The sequence below is a fragment of the Tetrao urogallus genome, assembly GCF_951394365.1.
Source record: "Tetrao urogallus genome assembly, chromosome: 12".
Taxonomy (NCBI): domain Eukaryota; kingdom Metazoa; phylum Chordata; class Aves; order Galliformes; family Phasianidae; genus Tetrao; species Tetrao urogallus.
In genome coordinates this window covers 6,064,380-6,084,446 of record NC_136825.1, presented here as the reverse complement: position 1 = coordinate 6,084,446, position 20,067 = coordinate 6,064,380, and the positions used below count along the sequence as shown (strand labels likewise).

General features: G+C 40.2%; 1 protein-coding gene across 2 annotated transcripts in view; it reads right to left on the bottom strand.

Annotated features, from left to right (window-relative positions):
- The window catches only part of ADAMTS18 (ADAM metallopeptidase with thrombospondin type 1 motif 18), a gene marked incomplete at both ends in the record, with an annotated part of 66,648 nt that extends 51,788 nt beyond the window's left edge, over positions 1 to 14,860 (bottom strand). The window contains 3 exons of one of the 2 annotated variants that reach the window (XM_079541421.1): positions 12,361 to 12,677; positions 14,504 to 14,588; positions 14,699 to 14,860. In XM_079541421.1, the coding sequence (XP_079397547.1) occupies positions 12,361 to 12,677; positions 14,504 to 14,588; positions 14,699 to 14,851 (555 nt within the window). The remainder of the gene's footprint in view (positions 1 to 12,360; positions 12,678 to 14,503; positions 14,589 to 14,698) is intronic. The other variant, XM_079541420.1, reaches the window with a different exon arrangement.
- Between the last annotated feature and the right edge of the window lie 5,207 nt (positions 14,861 to 20,067).

The following is a 20,067-nucleotide window of genomic DNA, read 5'->3' as shown; positions in this document are numbered from 1 at the left end:
GAGGTAAGGGTTTCTTTTGATAGAGATCCCTGCCTATGTGAAACCTTCTAAACGTAAGTAACGTTTTTCCTTCATTTCTGTGTCTGTGGCTGCTTTTGTGTTTGTTCTCATTTGCTGTAGCTAAAGACCTGCTATTACTATCCCACTATAGCATTACAACATCCTATCTGCTGATAGGGTCAGAGAGCAACACACAAGTCTAAACCAGCATCTGGACTGTTAACATAATGGTTTGTAAGTATTCAGATCTGTATTTGACTCAGCCTTCCTTACTAGGCCTGCAGAATTACAGTGGTTATGAAAGGTTACTCTGATTTTCCTATAAGTAGACTTTAGTATAAGCTAGTGAATTAAGTTGAGGTGAGTCTTGAGAAAAATATGAAAGACTGCATGGAAATAGTTACATATTTTTCATTAACAAAACTAGCTCCATCATGTACCTCAGAAAATCAGTGATAAGAACAGAGTACAAAAAAGAGCATGAGGAGAAGACAAAGATTTCTGTTTCTACACAGACTTATAAAAACTGATCCAAAAAAACAGGCCTTTGATTCCTGTTTCAGCAAGCACACAATAGTGATTTCTTTTTTTCAAGCAAGTGAATAGCATTCATGAAAGTGTTTGTACAGTAGAGTGTACTACTCAGTGTACTACTTCCTAATATATTTTGTGGAGCTCCAGAGATCAAAGAAACCTTCTGAGGATATTTGAGACCTCAAGAAAAATAAAATGGCAAAGGGAAGGTTGTACTCAAAAGTAACTTTTTGTTCTGTGAGGTATTGTCTGTATTAAATTGGTCCAAGAAACCTGGAAATCTATTGCCATAAGTGTTGCCACAATGATAAGCACTATCAACCTTCTACATGGAACAAAAATGCAGGGAAGTCGAGGGAGATAAAATCCTATGGAATATGTTGACATCTTAACATGTTGCGAAGTTATAAAAGGATGGCTTAAAAAAAGAAAATCAGCAGAAGATTTAGCATGCAAAATTTCCTAGGCAACCTGACCTTCTTTCTGCAATGAATCTACTGAACAGTAGGTTAAGCAAAGGTCAGGTTAAATGCAGGTTAAGAAAAAAAGCTTCCAAGAAGAGGAATGTGCTGTCAGGTTTACAGAGGCTCTGGGACATCGTGGAAGTGAGTGAGAGTTACAGACACTTCAGTCTCATTTCTATCCCAGGGCTTGCTTGTGCTCCCTGCTCCAGCCTGCCCCTACAGAACACAAGAGCCCCAGTGAACACTCGTGATTTACTATTCTTGCATTCTAACTTCTCAGCTGTATCCTGTCCTAAGCCCATCTCTCACATTAGTGTACCTCTGACTTGTCCCCAAAGTCATCTGGCTGCTGAGTGGTCACTTGGGCTTTCCCTGGCTAAGGGGTCTCTACCTGCACTGCCTGCCAAGAGACCAGTGACAGGAAGGTATTCAAGTGCTATTCATCTCTACGCATTTTCCTACACAAGATCTTACATGTTTCTAGGAATTAAAATGCGGTTTTTACACTTCTCAGCGTGAATTTGCCCAACTTAATATGTCATGACTAAAGATGGGATTGTTCATGCAATCCATGTGGATCATCAGTCATTTACTCCACCTTTCCTTCTTTCCATGTGGTAACATAAACAGAGGAAAAGCCAGAAAGACCTCTTGTTGTGAAACACTTCCTCTCGTCACATTATGTTACACTTTACACTTCTCCCACAAAGTAAAACCAGCACTGTTAATGTCCTATAGAAGTAAATTAGTCACAAATAGCACCATGGGGAACTGAAATATTTTGAATATATACCATATAATCAGGAAACGCCCACCCTCCTTATCTGCCAGGGAACCAGGAAACTGAAAGCTTTGTAATTTTAAACTGCCCATCAGTTGCTATGAATCAATCACACATCTCACTTTGGAAAGTTAGTGTACATAAGGAATGCAGTTAAGATAAGAGAGAGCTGAAACTACACTCCCACTCTTGTTGAAATAGTTTCAGCCCGTGATTTCACACTTGATGACTCCTGTCCTGGGCTCCTCTCTTTGTGCTCCTCAAAAGGAGGATATTGGACATATTTTTTTGAAAACATTTATGCTATTATCAATCAATCCTAAATCTATCTCATTTTTTTTTTTTGTATTAGTAAATCAATTGTATAAGATACTTTATGAACTCACACAATAAGTTCTTCCTTTAGCATATGCTAATACATAACGATTGAAGTAATGCCAGAATAATATATGTCACAGTCAGTTTTTGCAGCTACTTTACATCCAGCCACTTACTATGAAAACCAACCAGAAATGAATCTCATCAACTCTCTCCTTAAAATTTAAGCTAATTTCTGGAAGAGACATGAAAGAGTTCATTTAAATAGCTAGAACATGGTATCACTATTTAATGGCAGAGAAGATAACAGCTCTAAAAAGCACTACCCCGTGCAACTTTACATAAATAACAGTGCATTAATATTTTGCTGTCTTTTGTAAAATCAAGATCAACATGGGTACCAGTTCAGTGCTTTTGTATAGACATACACATATGTATACATAATTTTTTTTCTTTTTATTGGCTAGTGAAATGCAAAAAGTCAGATCCAGAAGGTGAAGTGCCACATAATCCAAATGCCACACTTGACTTCATCAGGATTTGACTGTGATTAGACCAGGTAAGCTCTTTCCAGTTATTTATCTTTGAGTATGTTGCTGGTTTTCTGGGAAGCTGTTTGAATTCCTGCTTCATTTCACTTCTGGCTGTTACTAGCCTGAGCAGGCCATGAGAAGAAGATAGGGTCAGTCTGCAGATTGGTTTCTTTGCCTTTCAGGTAGGCCTGACTCAGTGTAATCTGTTTATACAGCTCTACCTTGAGCTACTTACAAGATGTGTTTTGGGTCTGCCAGTGGAAACTGACATGCTGCACTTTCCTTATAGACTAGCAGTACCTTCCCTCTGAAAAATGTATTTCTAAACCAAGTAGTAATTACAGTAATTTTACCAAAAAGGTACTGTGTGCCTCTTGATTCAAAGGCCAGGATGGAAGAAGAGAAGGGAACTTTCTTGAGGTCAGGTTCTGACCTAAAGAATTATAGAACATATTACTCATTATAAACTTTAGATGAAGCCCCTAAAAACAGCAGGTACTTATAAGTGACAGTAGAAGATATCATGCTGCAGGGATTAGAGCTGTACACTTCTGTCTCAGCCTGCTAAGTTTCCTTTTTCCTCCCCCTTTGCTGAGGTTTTAGCTGCTAGAGGCAAGAAAACAATCTGATCATCAGTACGCATTTTTGGGAATGCAAAATATATCCATACAACCTTCAGCATGGTTTCTAGCATGAAGAATAGCCAGTAACCAGAGAAAGAAACTGGGGACTGGAGATACTGTTGTGGTAGGCTGGTGTCTAGTGTTTTTACAGACAGTTATTATAAACAGTGTAATGTAGAATGATCCTCTGTCAGAAGAAGTAGTAAAAAGGGGCAAAAGTGACAGAAGCATATTTTCATCCATATTATAGTAATCCACAGCTCCACGGGAGGCTGCAGAAAATTCAGGCTGGCCCTAGACCAAGGTTTGTACTTCAATCTTTAATTTATACTTGCATCAACCAAAATAAATAGCACAATTTTCTGTCAAGTGTTAACAGGAAATGAAACTGGGTAGCCACATATTTAGAAAGGTTTAAACTTTCTTCTCTGACCACCTTCATACCTACTCTGTACCATTACCAGGTAGTACTTCAATAGCTATATTCAGTGAAAATACTTATTGAGGTTTAGTCTAGCCTGAATTTAAGAACTACTGTTTTGGTGAATTCTTTCTTAAAAAAAAGAAGAAAAAAAAAAAGTACAGCATAAGACAAGCCTACTTATGACAGAATTATTTTTAAATCATAGAATGCTCAGTGTTCTCACCAAAGTGCACTAATTTGCAGAAAGAGAAAGCAAATCTGTTTTTAATTTTATTATTTGAAAAAATCTAATCATATTTTGGTGTGATATAAATTTTATATTTCATGGCAAAAAAACTGTCGATCTGAAGAGTAATCCCTGTTTCATTAGTTTGTGTATTCTGACACAGTATATAGTATTACATTCTTAAATTAGTTGGAAGCTGCACTGTGCTGCAGAGTATAAAAACAAAAGTGAGGGCTTAAGCTAGGTCAAGCATATTTTGTACAAGTCCATTAAAAATCTCATTCTATTAATATTAATAAAGATGTTGAGACACAAAAGTTCTTCAATTAACATATTAGGCAGGCAGGCACAAGCTTTCAAGTGATCCCACTGTGAACAGCAAGAATCCAGTCCTCACAGCATAAAGCCATGAGTGTGCTGTGTACATAGTAGTGCAGCTAGAAATGCTAATGCCACAGAAGAGTGAAAAGGCAATGCCCTATTGTCTCCATAAGTAAACATCACTTTATTGCTTCAGCTTCCTCTTTAACTAAATGTGTGAATGCTGAATGTTGCTATTCCAGTAAGAGTAACTTCAAGACCTGTTACCTCTGTCATCATACTTTTTTTTTATTTCACTACTTTGTGGCAGGAACTAGCTGGGAAGCTACATATAAGATTCAGGAAAATGATTTTTGTCTGACTGCATAAATTGTTTGTAGATTTCCCTAGCCTATGGACACTGTAAGAAAGAAATTAATTTGAACTTTCCAGAAATTACTTTGGATAATAATGGTTCCCACGGTACTAAGCTCCAACCATCAAGACTCATTCACTTGCATATGACCTAATTACTTGACATTTCTTCACCTCATTCTTAGTGACTTCCGAGCATGATAAACAATAAAAGGTTACTGATGTCAAACTATTATGAGTCTCTAACACACACTAAAGCTCGTACTGAAGCTTAATACATTTGTAAATTGTGTTGATCTGCAAGGCATTATGATTTCAGGTTTCTGTAAATGTTTACCTCAAAGCTTTAGTCAATGCTCTGCTGTCTGAACCAAAGTAAAGTTCTGCTTCCATCAGCTATTCACATAGCTGGTCGACTCACTGTCAGAGCAAATCAATAGGAAATTCCTTTTGCATACTGTAATTTATGGTAGACCTGCAGCAACAGAATTGGGATTAAAATGGGATAAGAAAAGGCAAGAAAGAACCAACATTTCTGCTCCCAGTGACATGATCAAAAAGACAGAGGAAGACCTTGTTTGTAATACAGTTATACATTAAAGTTCAATTCAGATACCATGTAAGGGCTAGTCAGAGTCATTTCCAACACAAAATGAGTGAGTTTTAGGAAAAAGATAATGAAGAGTGAACTTCAGTTGTGTAACTTGCTGTAGATTTAGCTCTCGCAGAGATAGCCAGGTTTAACCCCTGTTCTGCTAACTCACTGACAAAATACCATTTAAAAATGTGTCTCACAGACCAACAACTTCTGTGCATGATTGAGAGTCAGGTTAGAGGAAATACTTCTAGTAACTAACAAAGCTGTTCACCTCAGTGGAGCTGTTGCCAGTTTATCGTTGGACACTGAAATTTCCAAAAAGAAGACAGGTATTTTTCTAGAATCTCCTTGGAGAGTTATAAATACATAAATGAAATCAGACAAAGCTCTGAAATTGTCTTACTGAACCAACTATAAATTATTGGCATAGCAGCCAATTGCACAGCAAGGTCGCAGTTTTTATTGTACCCCATCCAAGAACTGTGAATTTCAAATCACAGAAGGTGATAACAGGCCTCTGTCATTCTCTCACAGCTGGCAATACCAGGAATCAAGGTCAAGTTCCCAACTGAACACAAGCGTAGACATCACAAAGCTGTCATACTCAGGATGCTGGTTTTGCAGAGAGGCTAAGGAAGGAGAAAGCTTAGAGGGAAAGACAAAAGAGGATTTACAACAGTTTTGATACTATTGTTTGTTCTAATTAAGTGGGCTGTATAGCATGGTCAAGGCACAACCAGCATACCCCTCTGCTTTCCACTGCTGTGTGCCATGTACAGAACTTTGGGAGTGGGCTGCTTGAGATGGACTTGAACTACAGTTTCACAGACTGTCACTTTGTTTTGAATAAGTGAAAGGCTTTAGATTCTGAGTCTGCAAACCTGGTATTTTCCTCAAATGCTTTTGAAGTGGAGGAAGAAGGAAAAAGAAATAAAACCTTGTTTATTAGTAACAAAAAGCTGCTACTAGTTTTTAGAATCTGCTTCTACATAGAGAAAGACTTTGAATGTTCAACAGTTCACTGCTGTGGAGAAAAGAATATGTTGCATCTCAGCAGCAGAGATGGTATGATCCAAACAAAAATAGTGGCACTTAAAATAAAAATCCTCATTTACATCAAAGACATCCTGTTATGAGGAGGTCAAGTCTGTGCAGACAGGTCATCCTCTCTTGACCCCTATGGAGGCATTTGACTACTTGTTTCTCTCTAACAGATTGACTCTCTAAGGGAAACTGTGGGAACTAAAAGTTGTGGAAAGACTTTGCTATAGCAAGAAAAATGCTCATGTTTCAAGGATAGATGAAGTCTACTGATTCCTTTAGAAGTTGCATCACTGCTTCTTAAAGAAGAAAGATAAACTGCCTATTTATGCAACAACTCTGTTTCTGGAACTGTTTTTAGGGTGCAAGCAGTGGTGCTCATAACAGGCTGAAGTTTGGTGTGAGAGACACCAAAGAACAATTTCTGTTAATTGTTAATTCCTGTTAAGCAATAATGGAGCAGGCAAAAACAAGTGAACAGGCTAGCTCCTGTGGGCAGCCTTGAGACCTGTTGGATGCTGACAGCCCACTGTGTTCATGCAGATGGGGCCAAACTGCTCTTGGACAGTGACACAGTATTTCTTCTATGCGTGTGCAATTTTTTTTTTATTATAAAACCTGGAAAAAACACTACTGCTATCACCTCTCCTGCCCAGTGTGGGCAGATTACTTGTACAGCATTTAACCTCTGAAATTCAAGTTCTCACCCATGAGAAATCAGTTGGCTCACAATGCCTGGGATACCATAATCCTTGTGTTGCAGAGTTAAACAGAAAATTTTTCAGACAGCTATAGAGAAGGGTAATCAACAATAACCTATTCATCATGCAATTCAGTTCCAATCGGAGGTCAATAGAAGGCTGAAGTCAGAAGTATTCTGCATTTGTCTAGTATAATTTAAAATATCTTGACGAATATGGCTTTTCCTCACTGTCACTTCATTTTCCTTGAAATGATTTTCCTCCTTACCTCTTGATTGTATTAAGAGAAGAATAATGGCACAATGTCCATCAAGACAGGGGACAAAATGATGGTCTTGTGAAACAGTTTGAATTTTATAAGGGACAGAGATGTAATGGTGTGTGAATATAAAGAAAGCCAGTTAACATATGTTCCAATGCTGTTCATTTTGTTCCCACGTAAAAGCAAAAGTACAGATTTGCATATTGACTTGTGGAAGGCCTAAAAATAGTTTTGAGAATAAGTCAAATTGTCATTTTTGTGCTTGGTTTCTTTTCGAGGTCCTACTGGGCCAAATTTTGTCCTATTTTTACAGCTGTAGTTTTCTAAAGGAACTTCCTTATAAGCAGCAATTGTTTTGTACTTTCACCAGCAGCCTGGCTCACTGATTTTGACGGCAGTTTGTCTGAATAAGAACCTTGGGATTTGTCTCAACATACTTAATTGGACTTAAAGTGTGAGCTCTGGGAATAAGAGACTGTTGTTAGCATGAACTTAAATAATGCTAATACAGGGTGCAATTAAATGACTACAAAGAATGGGTACATGAGTTGCCTTGCCTGCCTGCCTCTTAGGTGGCCAGACTACATTAAGAAGCTTTAATTTTGTGGCTTCTTTGATACTTTGAGCAAGTCCTGCCCTCAGACATGTACACACAACTACCATTGAATTAATACATCTCCTGTTTATCTCTCACTACTACATCTAACCCTTTCTCCAGTCGTAGACTCCTCTGACAGCTCAGTGAGTGTAACATGATTCATCCTTCCCTCCTCTTTCTCTTCCCTTGACTAGACACTAACAAACAACAGAATTTGAGACAAGAGGCCCCTTATAATGAAAGATTCAATCACATCTTACCAAAAACAAAGGAGGGCACTGGCTAGTGCATGAAGCTGACTCCACTCTTCTAATTGCTGCACATAAATAAAAGGGCAGAATGGCACATATTCTCCTCTAGTATAAGCAGGAGCAGTCTGTCAGGTCTCCACACTGGCGCACTTGTTTAGGGTTGAATTTGGCCTAAGCAATAAAATTATGTATTTTATGGGACTTTTATTGTTCCATTAAATTGATTATAATGTAAAGCTAAGAGAATTCCTTCATGTTGTATACATATTTCTTTAGGGGGCACATGCTTTGTGTTTGCCTAATACATGACTCCTCCACCAAACAGCTGCAACACTCCCACAAATGTTACATAAAAACCAACTCATTCATTATGATCAATATTCTATGTCTTGTGCACTGGAGTATGCTATAAACTTCCTCGACTCTTTCAGAGAAAGGTCTTGTTCACAAGGGAACATCACTTCTGATCCTAGAAATACATGTTTAAATTACTTTCAAGAATGTCAGCAGTCAGATTATGTTCTTGAGACAACTTGAGTTGTATTCTGCCCCAGTTTAGTGTGTGCTGCAAACAACTTGCCATACAAGAGACAGAACAGAGAGAAAAAGTATATAAAAAGAGACAATCAAACCACAGAGAGTAGTAAAGCTTTTAGGAACAATGTCATCCTGAAGTGGGTTTAAAGATGGTGAACCTGACACTAATATCTGTTTTTAATACAGGAGAGAGAATGTCATGATTAAAAGGATGGGCAAGGAGAATACAAATGGCCATATTGAATACTTCCTAAAAGATTTTCTTATCCTAACAGTGGCCTACACTATCTCCTTCAGAAAACCCCTTTATTATGAGCGTTTGGCATAGTCTGCGTTCCAGTTATGTAACTAAAGGCAATTACAGGTAATTTGATATTAACTGAACAATAGTGGGAATCAAATTTTAATCTGAATAAGTAAGAATTAAGTCAGGACTTCAGAAAAAAATATATATAATTTTGGGCAGAATGAGCAGTTTGAATTGAAAGTGAGATGAAGTGGCAAGACAAACCAGTAGCCTGGATGTACGCACTGGGATAGCACAAGGAATTGAAGGAAACTCCAAAAAGTCATGCTTGACATACACAAGAGTTTTATTAAAAGCGATAGTGAATATCAGTGAAGAAAGGAGTTGAAAATTTTACCCAATTTTCTATTTGGGCCACATTGTGATGATGCCAGAAGAACAAACTGCTTTTGTATTTACAAATGTAAATGAACTCACTGACCCAAAGTTAAAAGAGTTGAACAAACAGAAACAGCCCTGAGAGTAAGAATGTATTAGCAAAACATATGAAAATTAAAAATAAAAATTATCATAGTTGTTTTAATATTGTCTTCTCTCCAGACAGCCCAGAATTTTTTTTTTTGAAGGTACATAAAGTACCATTTTTTGAGCATTTATAAACTGAGCGAATCTGTGTGATGTAGAATATAAGCCTGAATTTTACTAAATGTTACACACTTTATTATTAGGTATGCATGATGCTGTTACTTAATGGCTGATGGTGAAGCAGGCATGTAGAAATATCTGAACAAGATTTCCTGCATACAAGTTAATTTCATCAAAAAGACTGGAAAAACACGGTACAGCAAGCAAGGCATATGCTGAATAAAGAAAAAAGGGCGGGGAAAAAAAAGGAATTTTCCTGTTGACAATCAAAGTACCTAAATATTTGGGTGATGAAAAGGCAAGAGATATCACTCAAAGCAAATGTGCATGCATTATCCTAAAATACTAACTTAATTTACACCAGATAAAGAGCATGGATCCAAGTTTGCCTTTTGACCCATCGAGAAAATAATCTTGATGGATGGAAGCATTTGGTTTCCGATCAACAATTCAGCATGAAAATGTGAGGCCTTAGTGTCATCTAAACTGTTAAAATGTTAGATGCACACATATCTTAATAGATGATACTGAAGCAACAAATTCTTGCTCCTTTCCAGTGTTAAGTTAAGGTCATTCTGTCTAACAAACCAATTCATATAGACTCTCTCAAGAGTCCACTCTGCAGGCAATGGCAGATAACAGACAACTGAATGACTGAATACTCTAGGTCATCCAAAAAATTAGATCAAAGAGTCCCTGTAGTCTATTGAAATGCAATTGCTTCCAAATCACATTGTGGTGTTCCAGGCCTGAAAGAATGGGTCACTGCAATTTTATTGTAGAGAAGCTATTGCTAATGAAAGGAACAATGGAAAGATTAGTGCTACCAACCATATAGAAGAAACACCACTTTCGGTTTAATTGCAGTGAACAAAGCAAATAGGAAAGAAGGGCAACCAAGTGACAAAAGTAGTTGGTGCAAAGAGGATATAGAAGCTATTCACAAGGTTCTCCTGGTCAGGGCAGAGCGTCCAGACTTAACATATGATTACTGAATTTGGATCACAGTAAAAAGCAACGCGGTTGTCATTACAAACAGCTGATGAGACATTTTTAAGAAAGCAGTCTTGCAAGCTGAAAGACTAAGAATTGTGTTGATAATTTTCCTGCCAGGCACCAGTTGCACTGAAATTAATAAAAGGATAGGGAGAAAGGAACAATTATATGTTGTGATACTGACTGTGCAGGAGATTATTAAAAGTTATTTTAAATTGGTAAATGAAGTAAAACAATTTAAGGTGACCTATGTTGAATCTTGGGACTGATTAAAGAAGGAGACAGATTCCAATTGCTAATAGCATAGATACTGAAAAGGTTCTGCCATAATAAATTTTTTGAAGCCACAATATTTATTCTCTTTTGATCAGTTTCTGGATCTTTTGTAAGTAAAGCTTACCAGTCATAACAACCTGTATGTCGAGACAGTGGTAAAAGATCCATTTCAGTCTCAGTTAAGATCACTACATTCTGTTTCTCTGTGACCCGAGGCAGACTTGAACCTTCCTTCTCCAGACAAGACATGACAAGCCCAGCTCCACTTAGCTCTTGATGCATGTTAGAAAATAAAACGTGACCAAACAGGGAGATCACCCAAACTCCAGCTGTTGTACAGAGGCAGAGCGCTTCCCTTACAGGAAATGGCAAACACTGCAATAAGTTAAAACAGCTTTTGTCTAAATAAAAGTGATAATACCTATTCGTTTTGAAAATTAAGTTTCCATAGAAATTCCCGACTAAGCACATTTGATAATGACACTTCAGTACTACAAACATAAAAACAAAAAAATTCATTCCAGCTCCTGGCATTTGCTCCAAAGCCACATTTGCAACTGTTCAAATGAACTGGAAAATACTAATTCATCTAACTGCTGTGACCAACGCATTTAAGTAGAGCATTCAAAATATTACCAGACTATTTCAACCAATTATCAGTATTCAACAGCTCTTCCTAGTGAACCACCCTCTTCTCAAGTCTCTGATTATTATTTCAAAAGGAACACTGGACGTCTGAAGTGCCCCTCTTTTAGTCTTACCGTGCAGTTTAATAGCCCTTATGATCAATTACCTTTGCAAAAGAGATTTCTAGAGGGTGACCCAACATATCCTTTGGACCTCTGAACCATACAGCATAAAGATAGCTCCATATAACCTAGCACTGTTGAATGTCACTGTTCTAATCTGTGTCCATATGAAATTTGTGAAGTGCAAGATCTTTTGCCTTAAAGCCATTAATAACTATTAATTCTGTAGCTAGCTATTCTGAATTACATCAGTAAAGACCTTTCTGGAGGAAAATAGCACTATCAAATACATTTTGGAAAAAAAAATTATTTGTGCATAGTAATTTTTCATGAACAGCCATTAATAGAATGTATGCAAAGACAGCATTTAACATGTTCATAAGAGATCAACTCATCAAGACTTATAAACCAAAGTAGGCTGGAATTGCCACAGGAAGCTAAGGGAAATTGGTTCATAACTCCTGCTGTGTTAGGAAATTCACCCTTCCTTAAAGCAGTTGACAAAACTAGGTATACATTTTTTTCTCATTAGTGTGGAGTTTGATTTTTTTCTTTATTCACAGCAGTTCACAATAGCAGGAAGAACATTTATTTAAGAGGAAGCAAAACAGGTAGAAACTATCACAAACTACAAGAAACGAAAACTTCTATGGGATAGTTACTAGGCCTAGCAGTCTTCTGCTTTTTTCCTGAAAGATCCTTAAAGGTGCGATACAGTTAATTAACTATACCTATACCTCTTCTGTTAAATGCAATAGCAACCAGTGGTATTAAGAAAATCACCAAATGGCATATGGTACATAAAGATCTTTGCCAAAACAACCATGGTTCCACGTATGAAAATAGTTTTGAGTACTGATTTGTTTGAAAGAGACACTTACCAAGCCTACACATGTAGATATTGCTACTGACGAGGTACTATCGTTCCTTATAAATCCCTGGTAGAAACACTGCTCAATTTCATGTTCCTGAGAATTTGAGACTCCATCTTTCCCAAGTACCTGGACAACAAAACTGTTGCTTAAAATGGTTGAAGGCTTAAGTTCTAAGTGAAGCTCCTGTCCAAATGCTGAAAATTTGTAGTGCAAGGAACTCCTTGAACTGTGAGTTGATCTCTTTTTCCTAGTACTGTGCAAAACATTGTGTGAAATGTATGATCCACTGGCATCCACTTTGACGGGTGTCACAAAGACATAATCTGTAACGATAAAGTTAGCCATCAGCTTTAGCATCCAGCAAATACGGTGTCATTCTAACACAGCAAGCAGCAGGCTTTTGTTATGGTATGAAGAATTCCCCCATTCAGGGAATAGCCTGAAAGCTCCACAGGCTATGTGTATATAGGCTTGGCTGCATGTATTCACCCTGTAAGTCACACAGCCTCTCAAACAGTGTTTGTTTCCTTTCTGCCCCACTGAGAGGTACAGACTAAGTAGCATAGCTGTGAACATTCCCACAATCACTCTTCTGAAGACATTTGTCATCACCAGCAGATCTGTAGATTTTCCCCTCCCCCTGTATTAATTGCTGTCAAATGTGAAGGCTGCTTTGGTTTGAGGCTTTTTTTTTTTTTTTTTTGGTCCCTAAGAATGCAGTAAATATTGTATCACTGTAGGGGAAACCATGACTGGGACTTTGTAGAACTGTACCACTTGTTCAAATGGATTAAAGGATTAATTTATTAATGCCTTAACTGAGTGAGACCTCATCTCTTTGTAGTGACTTGATTAGACTGGGTTTCAAATTGTAACTGACCTTCAGAAGAAAGAGATTACATGCTACCTAATAACCTTTAGTCAGCCATTGCTAATTGCATGTCAAAGAAATTTATTGTTTTGGATAAAATACACGAAAAATTACAAAACTTAGCTGAGATCTACTTGTAGTAAACTATGAAAGGAAAAAACAGAGGCTCTGATTCAGCTAGCTTCACAAGCAAGTGCCTAGCCTGAAGTCCATCACCACTGCTCTTGATCTGTCCATACACAGAGCCTGGATACAGGCTCTGAATTTTTGTCATTTGCTGAACTAGCGCCTAATCCCAGTGCTGTGAGTAAGTACGCTGAATAACCTGCTTCCCAGCCCCACTGAGCTGTTGAGTTGTATCTCTGTGCACCCTTAAAGATGCCTGTGCATTTGACAGTTAGACAACTCACTCCTCTCCCTCAATTGAAATAACACCATTACAAAAGAAGAAAAAACCTTCTTATCTTGTTAAAGATGTTTCAGATACAATTTCCTGGCCTGAGTAGATTTTATTGGGTACACTCTAAGCTGAACACATAAGCAGTGATAGGCTGTTTCTCTTTAGTGGAAACAATGCATCAAGAGCTTTTGCTTTCCTTGAGTAGCGTTAATCAGCGTCAGAAATCAGAACGCTAAGCAGGCTAGTGGCCAAAAAATGCAAGCAGCTGCTGGAGTGAGGGAATCCCCTGGTGAACAGGCAATGGGTGCAAGAGGATTTTCCTTCCTGCACCCTGGTATGGTTCTCCATTGTACTTTGTTTCCCCACTCATCCAATAAAAAGCACATACTGCACTTCAACCTTCCCAAAGTCATCAGCATCTAAGTGCTAGTCTCTGCAGCCTGGGAACAAACAGGGCTCTCATCACACAGCCTTTTCTCTCCAGGTTTGCTCTCCCTTATCCTGCAGCGTGCCACTTCCGCTGTCCCACCCAAATCTTTTTACTACTTTTGTCTCCTTGCTTCCATAACAAATATATGAGGTTTTGATGTTGTGGCTACATACACATTCATCTTTCTAACTGCATATGTATATATGGATGTATTTACCATCTCATTTATTCATCCTCTTTGCCTGTAGACATCATTCCTTGTAGTCTTTGCACACAGAGCTGATCAAGTCAGTCTTTGCCCAAAGTTAGCTGTTTTACAGAAGCCAACTCACTTTCACTTTATGCTCCCCAAACGCTGAAGCTTCTTCACTTTAACTGCTCAGTCTACCAAGAAAAAAGCGTCTATACAAACGTTCATATGCATAGATACAGAAAGAGCAATACAAACCATGGTTTAATTCACTGCTACTGATGCTGTCACTGGTTAAACTTGCTGCATGAGACATGCAACAGAGGCAACACAGCTGAAGGGTCTGCAAGAGAAAAAAAAAAAAAAAAAGAGAGAGAGAGAAAAGAAGTATTGGGCGAGATTCACTTGACAAGGGAAGGCAGAAAGACAAGGCATCAGAAACTGTGCAGTAACCTGCTGTGCAAGTACACTAGGCGATTGCAAAAGAAAGTGCTCTCGACCTGCCTTTACAGCGTTTCCAAGCCACAGGAAGGTCGGGAACTGCATGGAGCTGCCGCTGAGAATCGCGGCAGGTAAAGTCCAGACGACCAGCAGGAGACAGTCCATGTTCCGCCGTGCACCTGGCGTGCTACCTGCTCCCCGAAGCGCGCGGCGGCCGAGCCCGGATCCCCCGCATGGTCACCTGGGCTCTGCCCCGCAGCAGCTCCGGCGGCCGCCTCGCAGCGCCGCGCCCCCGCCGTGCGCGACGGCGGAGCCCATGGAGCGGCGCCCAGGTGAGCGCGCCCTCGCCGCCCAACGGCGCGCACGCTTTAAGCCTCCTCCGCCACCGCCGCCGCGGGGCAGCGCTGCCTCCGGCGCCGCGTCTCGGAGCGGTCGCCGCCCGGGGGGCGCCGCGGAGCGGAGCGGGCGGGACCAATAGGGAGGCGGCGGGGCCGGGCCGGGCCGGGGGACTGGGGGCCGGGGCTGGGCTGGGGGGTGCGGGGGGAGGCACCTGGGCGAGGGGGAGACGGAGGCGGCTCCTGCGACGTCCGGGAGCGAGGAAGGGCAGGGCTGAGGGGGAACGGCGGTGCCGCAACACCTGCGCCGGCGGGACGAGCGCAACTGGGGGCGAGAATGGAGAGCTGAGACGCAAGGCTTCATCAGACGGACAAGCGGGTGATGATATGGGGAGAAGGGAATTGGGGAAAAGGAGAAGAGTCCAGCGCGAGCCATCCAGCTCCGAAGTGCCGTTCGTTCGGAGAGAATATGCTGTTATTTTCTATTATTTTCAGAGGAAACACACAATCAAAACCAAAGATTAAATTGCCCGTGGAGAAAACATATTTGTGATAGCCAAGACCTGTTACTGAACACGGAACACTGATGCTAGTAGGGGAGCTGGCTTTGTGCAGTGGCTTACAGGTACTAAGCCAAAAGCAGCAGCAGGCCCTGGGCTTGACACATCCAGTCCACACTGTTAGGTTACAGTTTGTCTTCTACGGAAAATGTCAGTAAAGGATGAAAGGTCTAAATAATCTGGAAGGAAACTTAAGTAGTGGAGTTAATGGGACAGACCCAGGTTAGCACACAATACAGAACTTGTTTCTGATGGTTTTGGCTGCACATAGAGAAGTGTCCCTCACCTCACGATCTACCTTTTGTGCCGGAGAGTTTTCCTGTATCTATCTCAATGCAATCTCACTCAGAATCTCCCCCTTCCTGGTGTCACACCATGCAAACAGGCAGTGGCTGTGTCACCACCAGGTGCCCACTTGGCTCAGGATGCAGCTCCACTTGGCTCAGGATGCAGCACAGCACGGGGTGGGGTGAACTGGGGGCCAGCTCCATCCGCCTCCTTCCCCTGGGCTGTCTGGTGGTTGCTGGGGGGCAGTGCCTCACACAGATCAGAAATGCTTTCCCTTCCAAAGCATTTCTGTCCCTAAACCTTAAAAAAACATCATAGGTGTGGAACTTCACCTCTATTTCCCAGTGGTTTTACATTATCACCTTGCTGAATACATCACGGTAAAGTTTCAAGACCTTTTTGTAACAGTGCACCTCTCACCTGTCACAGAGTATATTCAGAAGGAACAGCTGGCTAGAAGTTTACAGCAGTCACAAAGCACGTAAAATGTGCTCTGCATAGGAGATAATAGGAGAAGAGAATAAAACCACAGGAGCTATAATTTTATTATCAGCCTTCAACACTCTGAACAGACAGACCTAACTGTTTTCAGTAGACTATCTGACTGGAAAAACTGACATTTTATTTGCTGGAAAGGGAAGCAAATAAGTATACAAACCTATAGCAATTACAAGAATTGTTTAAAAAGGAAACAACAAAACTTTCATCACAAGCCTAGAACTCCCTAGAAGAAAGTCCTGCTCTTGATTTCTGTGGAATTAAGACTTCACCCCAGGGATTTGTAGTTTCTGAGAACGATCAAAGAAGAAAAGAAAAAAAGCGATACTGTTTTGCGTGACTACAAATGACACGTGTCTAACTTTGAGTTGGCATCAGGCAGGGGACCCCAACCTTCCTTGGCCTGTAGGCAGCATCACTGATCAGTTAGCATGCTCAGACAGCATCATACTTTGCTCTCTGAGTCAATCATGACCCCAGCAGAGATGGTCATAAACATCAGAGAATCCTGCAGGCGGCTCCTTACCATGTGCAAACATTGTTACCATGCAAACCATTAGCGAAATAAAGCTCCACAGTGTGGTAAACAACGTTGTGTCAGAGGGTTGGCTTTCTCTCCCACTCCCTAGCACTTCCCATCTCAGGCAAGCACCTAGGATGTATTCCTTCATTGCCATAACACAGGCTGTTCATGGATTCTTCTCTCTTCTCACCAGGCCATCAGGTTGGACACTGCTAAAATTTTTTCATGCTAATCAGTTCTGTCATATTTTCAGTGTACTTGTTTGTATCCACCTGCTGAAATTCTCTTCTATCTACGTGAGAAACTCTTCTGTTACCAGTGAACACAAGGAAATGAAAAGTCCCAGTCCTTGATTATTTGTCTAGATACATTTGTATTAGAAATTAATCTGAATAATGTGCATCAAATTTCAATCATATATGCTTGACAGCTGGGAACAGAGTACTTCCAGTGAGAAAAAGCAGCAGTGTAGGCTTATTTATATCAGGTACTTTAGTCACATTGTATTGAGTGAGTAAGAATAGCAAAATCAGAGCAAAAACAGTTTCTTGCTACCTCTGCATTTACTTTCTGCAACTCCATTCCTCCTTGACCATTTCTGTGACTGTTTCTTACCAGGGAACATACTTGTTGGGTTGTTCATTACTCCCAGGTTAATCCTGATGCTCTCTCTGTGCTGATCCTCATGAAGATGTTTCACTCTCAGCAGGCTTTGGTGCTGACTGATCACATGCTGGGCTAAACTCCTTGTGGAAAAGTCTTCATGAAAACACCTTTGCAATTGAAAAGGATCCTCTTTAGAAAGAGCTGGTAGTTTTCAAGACTGTCAAGTTCATCTTTGTCCCAAGCTGAGTAGTCTCCAAAGTGCAATTACTTGGTTAGGCTCCATGCATACCATAACATTTAAGTTTTTCCTTTCTTGTATTATTCATTCAATAATCCCAAGGCAATTTGTGAATTTATATACTTCATCTACACAGTTCAGCAATTATTACTCACTTGTAGCAAGGTTAAAAAAAATCTTCCAGATCTTCTAGTCCAGCAAAACATGTGTGAGTTCATAATTTGTAGAAGTGTTCATACAGATTACATGTAGTGGCAGGATGTAACCAACTGGTACAAAACCAGCCTGGCTGTCTGTGTGTTGCCTAAATTCACAGAGCACCATGCAGTTAAAGAAGAGGACAAACCTCTCCAGCTGGCACAAGTGGCCACTGATCCTCTGCTTGGCTGGCACACAGACTCTGAGGAGACAGGCTGCTGCAGTCCTTCCTGCTGGGACGATCCCCATGCAGAAGGGAGGTTGCACACACTGCTCTTACCTTAGTTGGTCTTACCTCCACAAACCGCATTTGTAAAGCATAGACAGTGCCTGCTAACAGCACAGCTACTCCTATACCATATCCTCTCCTCTCTCCCCACATTTTAAAAGCTACCCTAATGAAAAGAACCAACAAATCCTTCTTTGTTTACTTCCGTGAAATTTGAAGCTGGCCACAATATTCTCAGGAATGGGAAATGCCAGATTAGCATATACCCAAAAGCACATGCAAGACACACTTCAGCATTTTCAGCAGTATATAGCTTATAATATAAGCTACTGTAATAAAGTTGCTTTTGCATGATGGTTAATTGCATTCTTCAGTGACACATGGCATGGGCTACACAGCGTCGCTGGTTATTCTGTTTATAGGTAACTATATTTCAGCTGACATGGAAACTGTATAAGTAACAAAAACATCTACTGCTTGACGTGGTGTGGTTCCTCCATTAATTCATGTTCCTTAAGGGCCTGAAAGTTCACAGAATAAAATTCCACCATCTCTCCAGTTTCTGTATTAAATTCTGCTTTCTGCAGAAGCTTCAAAACACGGTGTGAGGACTGAAGTTATTTCCTCAAATGGTCTTTAAACACAGTCTTCAGATTGCATCCTATAAATTCTGGCAAACTACAAGCAATAAAGAGTAATCTCTGTGGAATAGGTTTTCACCACCATTTACAGTAATATTTTCTGTCAATAAGTCCCTAAGTTCATTTCACATAGCTTTTTAATCACCGCCACTGGAAAAGGAGCTTGATCCAGCATTCCTCCTGCACCCTAAGTCCCAATGAAATCAAAGAAACAATGTTTACATTTTTTCCTCACCCAATTTGCACGTAGCACTGGGCTGTTACAGTCCCAAAGAAATGCTTTTGATTACAAATATTAAACACAATTTTCTGCTTACATGCATTTCTCTGTGTTGCACAGCATGTCCATCCTAATTTGATTAGTTCTACACATTTACTTGTGCTAGCTGGACATCCTACTTTCTGGCATGGAGCATGGAGTTCCAGCTATCCTGCTGACTTGCTCCTATTGTACTTGCTCCGTCCTGCCACACCAGAGATTTGGGCTCAGGAGCGGAACTAAACCCACCTCCACGCTGGATGCTTACGGCTGACATGCAGAAACTTCCCAGAGCAATGTTCTGCATTTCTCTTGCAGTCAGTGCTGTAGGCTAATGCTTAGATTTTAGACAAGATTAACTGACTTGCACTTCCAGTGTCACCAGCAATTTTTAGAAGGGGGAGGGGAGACCAAGGCAGCAAGAAAGACAACATAAAAGCTCGGCAAATTGCGCTTACCTGGCTCCAATCCAAATGTCAAAAGTTGCTGCCATGGCATCCCAACACACTCTGTGGCTGAAAAGTGAACAGGGGGAAGCTGCAGTTCAGAACACGGGGGCTTTGTCACACACCCACACCAGAATTAAATGAAAATGTCCATCACTAATAGAAGAAAAATAAAAGCTGTCATTGTGGGTGGCCCAACTATGGATTTGCAAGCAGTACATTTTAGAAGAGTTTTCCTGGACAATTTCCAAGTGTAATTAAAGAACAGGTACCTCCAAACTCACAGAATTCTAATAAAAACAATTATGCAGTTTATAATGTTGTGCACGTGCCAAAATTTCTATTTATACAATGGATCAAAAATGGCACGGGAGAAATCGTGCAGACCAGCAGGTTCAAAGATCCACTTTGAAAATGCTTTTCATAAATACTGATTTGCAGTATACCTGGAAGGACATGTAGCCTACGGAGTTGCAAAGATGTATTTAAGATTCCTGCAGATTTCTTCTAAAACACTTTTTGTTTCAGACATACTCTGGCATAACGTGCGAGAAGGAAAG